Raw genomic sequence first — 6000 nt, forward strand, 5'->3', positions numbered from 1 at the left:
AGAAAATTATCAATACAGCAGACAAATCTCCCACAACTGATGACAAGCATATGTCTTCCTCTCCATGCACCAAATGATTGGGGCAGGAAGGGTCTTATAGGGCCAGTGGGATGATGTTCCCTATGCTTGCCAAGACAATGAAATAGTCTGACAAGGAGGGTCAGATTAATTTTGAATATCAAGACTTGGTCTTTCTTTACTTTCATTCTGTATTTCTGGTCTCATCCATAAGCAATTTAAATCAGTTGTAAAATATATGATTGACTTGGAGGACTTTATTTTCTGTATGTCCAGACACTGTGGACAATCATAATGGAATAAGAGCTTGCCAGAAGATAGGAAACTTAGTTTCATTTGCCCCTTCACCACAGTTAATCTTGCTCGTGATTAATTCCTGAAATGTATTCTTCTTTGAAATAACTATCTCTTCTGCTGTCCTTCTTACTGAATACCATCCTGATCTGCCTATTGGATTACTACAGTTACCTCTTTTTCTCTCTCTCTTTGTGTGTGTGTGTGTGTGTGTGTGTGTGTGTGTTTCAGTCAGTACCCACAGCAGAAAGGGCAACAATGACCTTGTTAAGCTATAAATCACACCACAAAACAGAATTGTCACCCGTGAAGTTAATACCCTTTTCCCACCTTCCCCCACCCCATGTCATCCTGTGGCTCACCAGACCCTGTTATGGCCACCTTACTTACCTCTGTGTTTATCTCACCTTTCCCTTTCCCTTTGCAGCCCATCACCTGAATAGCCTTGTTGTTGTTGTTGTTATTGATAGAAAATATCAAGTTCATTGCTGCTTACCTGCCATCAGCAATCTTTGCAAGGCTAGCACTTTATCCTTTGATTTGTAGAATTGGCCTCTTTCCTTGTTTCTGTGATGTGCCATCTAAATTAGCCTGACATCACCTTATTTTGTCTCCTATTATTTACCCCTTTTTGAAGTTAATTCATGTATGTTATTGTGTTGATCCAAATTTCCTCATCCACTCTTCTCTCTTCCTCCTCTTAGATAGAGTGGGAATTTTACTGTGTTAACTTTTCATCGCTGTCATCAATGTCTAGTGGAAGAAACAATTTAAAAGTAAACAGATTTGTTTGGGCCCATGGTGTGGAAGGTTTCAGCCCACAATTGGGTAGTTCTATTGATAGGGGTCTGAACTTGCCTATCAAGGCAAGGACATTTGTCCAAGTAGCTCACTTCATGGTGGACAGGAAGCCAAGAAAGAAGAAAGGACCAGGGTTCTAAAATATCCGTCAAGAATGTGGGGCTGGGAAGGTGGCTCAGTGGTAGAGCGCTTGCCTTGCATGCTCAAGACCCTGGGTTCGATTCCTCAGCACCACATAAGCAAACAGAAAAAAGCCGGAAGTGGCGCTGTGGCTCAAGTGGTAGAGCGCTAGCCTTGAGCTGAAGAGCTGAGGGACAGCGCCCAGGCCCAGAGTTCAGGCCCCACGACCGGACCCAAAAAAAAAAAAAAGAATGTGCTCTCTCCCCAGCAACTCAAATCTTTAATTTGGTTCCACCTCCCATAGTTTGACATCCTGTCTCACCATTAGTTCATTTAATTTTGATTCTATTGGTGGATTACACTATCAATTAGGTCAGAGTTCTCATGATGTAGTAATGGTATTTGGAGCCACCCTTGTAGATGCACTGAGAAGTATGCTTTACCAATGTTCTCAGTCCTGTCAGATTGACAGTCAAAAGTAACAGTCACACTGGTAATTTGTCTTCTAATCAAATTCCTGGCACATAACACAATTAATAAATATTTGTTTAATAATTTGTGATTGGATAATTGAGCAGCAATTCAAGCAAGTGACATATATTCTAAATATGGCTATGTACTGCTGACTGACCATGCACAAAGATGGCATGTTAGATTTTTATTTATTTAAGGCACCAGTGCTTACAAGGTCAGTTTTTAACCTCTGGAAATATGCCTCAAAATATAAATATTAACTAAGTCCTTGCTCCCCTCCCCCTGCATGTGGTCTCTAAGATTACGGTTTAGATGAAAGAACATTATCATGATTTCTTGGTGCTTAAATTAGTATTTCAATCCATTTCTCAGGAGTAATTTCCATGTAAATCTAGGTTCACTTACTAATCCTGTAATCAGAACAGAAGTTTGGGAGGGATGAAGTGGGTTGAAAACAAGCCTGAGTATTAGCAGTTTTTATTGAGGCATGTTTTATTAATTTAAGGGGGAGGAGTACTATATATAAAATACATTCATTAAATTATTCATCAATTATTCATTAAATTTGAAGCTCATTATTATCTATTTTTCCTATTTTGCTGTTGTTGAGAAGTTGATAGTATTTTGAAATGGTTCATTTTTCAATGTAAAGATGTGATTTTTTATGGATTCATCATGCTATAATGTGATGCTATAGATTTGTCATCAATGACATAACAGGCTAACTAGAAGTTAGAAAAGGAATGGAAAGATCTAGTTTTGCATTAACAGTTCTGCTCTAACACTTAGATATTAACAGAGAAAGCTCTTTTCTCTTTAAGGTCACAGTATGGGATTTTGAATTCAAGTCCTCCCACTTGCCAGGCAGGTACTCTACCACTTGAGCCTTGCTCCCAGCCCCTTAACTTGACAAATCCTTTAGTGCCTGTGGGCCTGTTTCCTCATGCACAGGATGCGTATAACAAGCTTCTTGTTTAGATCTTCGCTGAGAGCTCTGTGAGATGACGTACTATGTGTGTGACAAGGCATGTGGTGTTGAAACATTAGTGTTCTCTATAGGTAATAAGGCCATGATGCAGATTGTATTTAACAGTATTTAATTAACCAGTGGCTCAATAGTCTAAATTCCCAAGAGCATCAACCATGATCATTTTAAGTACAATTAGCAAAATTTTAAATATGTTTTTTATTGTAAAAATACTGTACAGAGGGGTTACAATTACATGAACAAGGTAATGAGTACGTGTCTTATCAAGCATTGTTGCCTCCTCCTTTGTTTCCCCTTACCATCCCTGCCCTCCCAGTTCACCCCCTTCCCCCACTCCCCATTCCTCTCCCGCCCCACCAAAGTTGTAAAGTTCATTTTTCAACATAATGTCTTATACATGGGTCCACCTGTATCCCTATTTAAACAATTTGTTTTTTTCCCTTCCCCTCCCCAAATTATACCAACATCAAATACAGTGAAAACAGGGGTTAGCAAATCAATTAGCAAATCTTTTAAAAGTAATTTTCATGCTTTGAGCACACCCTGAAACATATAGCTCACTGAATTCACATCACAAATCTATGAGACACTTTTTCCCCATTTTACAGAGCAGAGTATTCCATTATAGGACTGCTGGCAAATTGGAATCTGAAAGAAGCACCTCTTTGTAAATGCATTAAAATGAATACCTCCAAACCTTTTTGCATTCTTCAAGTATATTCAATAATTAACCATATAAATATCGTTGAGCACATAGAAACCCTTCTCCCATGTCCATGTTCCTGCTAGAGAAAGTCCCCAGTTTCACGAATTAATACTTTTGGCTCCTTGTGGGAAGCAAAACAGATGGAAAAAGCAAGCACTCAAAAGCTAGACTTGTTTGGAAACCATTGAGAGCCATGCTTTGTGAGCATTTATGGATGCTCTTTTTTTTTAATACTGAAAATTATAACTATCCAGGGAACAAATGGAGAGCTTATAAAATTACACAGTTTTCAACATGATTGAATGTTGACAAACTTTCCCCAAAGTGAGCTTAGAGTAAGAAGGAATAAGAAAATTGTATCTGAGTATACCATATATGCATAATCTTTATATGAAGGAAGATATGCTTCTAATATGGACAGATATCAAGCAAAGCATGATATATAGCTTTGATCTTATTTATAATTTTTGCTTTTCATTTCTCCTTCTTCTGTGTCATTTGTGATTATTTCCTACTTAAATGAAACTTTTATCTTAAGATGATTTATTACTGTTTCTGGTCCAGTAAGTATACAATAATTTCAGACCATAAAAAACCCCTATTGAAAGTTGAAAGAACATGGAGTCTTTGTGGGTAATCTTAAGATAGCATTGTTCTTGGCCCATTGATAAACTGTAAAGATATCAGCTTTGAGGCATATGAATTGCTTTATTTAGTTTTAGACTTTGATTATATTTAATCTCTCAGGTTGATGAAATTTTGAAGTATGAATACATTTTTTATTCTTTAATATGCTTAATGAAGTTTTTTCTCCTCATAGTACTTCCTGATGGCCTGATACTGTGTAGTATGTAATTGGATGGATGCCTAACTTGAATACTTTTTCTTCTTGCCAGCATGGGGTAACCTTGGAAATGTTCTCAAGAGTCAGAGCAAAATTTCTGAAGCTGAAAGCGCCTATAGAAATGCTTTGTACTACCGCAGCAACATGGCAGACATGTTGTACAACTTGTGAGTATGCCTTGTTTCCTATGGTTTCTTTGTCTTTTGAAACCTTAGATGAGGGATTGATTTAACTATTGATTTAGCTGCTAGAAATGGATATGATTTTTGCTTGTTTTTCTGAGATAGTCTTTTAACAAGTATAGTTCATTATGGTGAGTATTCAGGTTTACAAAACAAGCCTTTATTATGGTATTTCCATAATTGATCATGGTTTTTAATGAACCTAGTTGGCTTTCTTAATAAAAATTGTTTGTGTTAAAGTGCATACAGAATGTATGTCAGCCAAGGGAATCAACAAGTGGATTGTGGTGGGGAACGCTGTTCTTCTACTTCTTCATTCTTTTTTTCTTTCTTTTTTTTAAACAAATATGATTATTATCAGCAAGTTTTGGGAAATGGTATCATTTGGAATATCCATGTGTATTGAATTAGAAAACCTTCAAGGTTGATAGTGATTTTGTTCTTGGAGTGGGAGGTGCTGCAAAGTTTTTGAGGTTTGAGTCGATAAATGCAAACACAATTCAGATCCTTTCCTTGTCTCTCATATTTATGAGAACATTTTTAACCATCTCATAAATACTTAAACAGAAAAGAGAATTTTAACTCCCATAACTGGGAAATTTCAGGATTGACTACATGTGGGTACAGTTGGAATCAGGAGCCTGTTCTTCTGGGATTTGTCTCCATTTGCTGGCTCTGGTTTCATTTGAGTATGTTCCATTTTCTTTTGTTCTCTGTAGAAATGAGAAAGGTGAATTGTGTATCCTTATGCATTTGATATTCTTAGTCTTCTCAATCTTTCGAAGAAAAGAAAACCTTTTTTTGTCATATTGTCTATATTCATTCTGGAAAAGAAATACCTCTTTTTCTTTATTTCAATGAAAATTTCTACATATTCCTTCTCCTCTAAATGATATTCTTGCATGCTTTGATACATTTACTGATTAATGGGATTTTTAATTGTTAAAAGTATCTTACTAGTTTATTACAGTAACCCATATTGTTTACTTTCTTTTGCTTGTGAAAGAATGTCATAGGGCCTCTGCCTTATAATTCCAGCTTTTTTTCCAGGGCCCATTTCACATACATTTTGGGAAAAAGAAAAGTAAACACAACAGTCAACATCTTTCTCTCTTTTTTTTTTTTATTGTGAAAATACTGTACAGAGGGGATACAATTATATGGGCAAGATAGTGAGTACATTTCTTATCAAGCATTGTAGCCTCCTCCTTTGTTTCCCCTTCCCATTCCTTCCCTGCCCCTCCACCTAATCCTCCCTTCCCGCCCCCCAACAAATTTGTAAAGTTTGTTTGGGACATGACAACTTCTACTTCTCATTGTTGCAACGGGTCCACCTGTATCCTTATTTAAATGACTTGTTTTTCCCCTTCCCCTCCACAAATTATACCGACATCAAATAGTGAAAGCAGGGGTTATACTGTGGGGGAGGGACATACAAAGCAACAAAGAAATAATCTTATAAATGCGTTAGAAACACATGCATGAAAGAAAAAACAGTTGAATACATATCTTAGGGTTCATTTTCCTAACATCACCTTATCTGGCCTTTTCTGCTTGACTCATACATATACTA

At 36.8% G+C, this 6000-nt stretch overlaps 1 protein-coding gene across 1 annotated transcript in view; it reads left to right on the forward strand.

Moving 5' to 3' along the window:
- Positions 1 to 6000, forward strand: part of Tmtc2 (transmembrane and tetratricopeptide repeat containing 2) — a 350008-nt gene that overhangs the window by 197689 nt on the left and 146319 nt on the right. Inside the window, exon 3 of the mRNA XM_013020555.1 lies at positions 4298 to 4412. Coding sequence (XP_012876009.1) covers positions 4298 to 4412 — 115 coding nt within the window. The remainder of the gene's footprint in view (positions 1 to 4297; positions 4413 to 6000) is intronic.

This window comes from Dipodomys ordii, unplaced genomic scaffold (assembly GCF_000151885.1).
Source record: "Dipodomys ordii isolate 6190 unplaced genomic scaffold, Dord_2.0 Scaffold3, whole genome shotgun sequence".
Lineage (NCBI taxonomy): Eukaryota > Metazoa > Chordata > Mammalia > Rodentia > Heteromyidae > Dipodomys > Dipodomys ordii.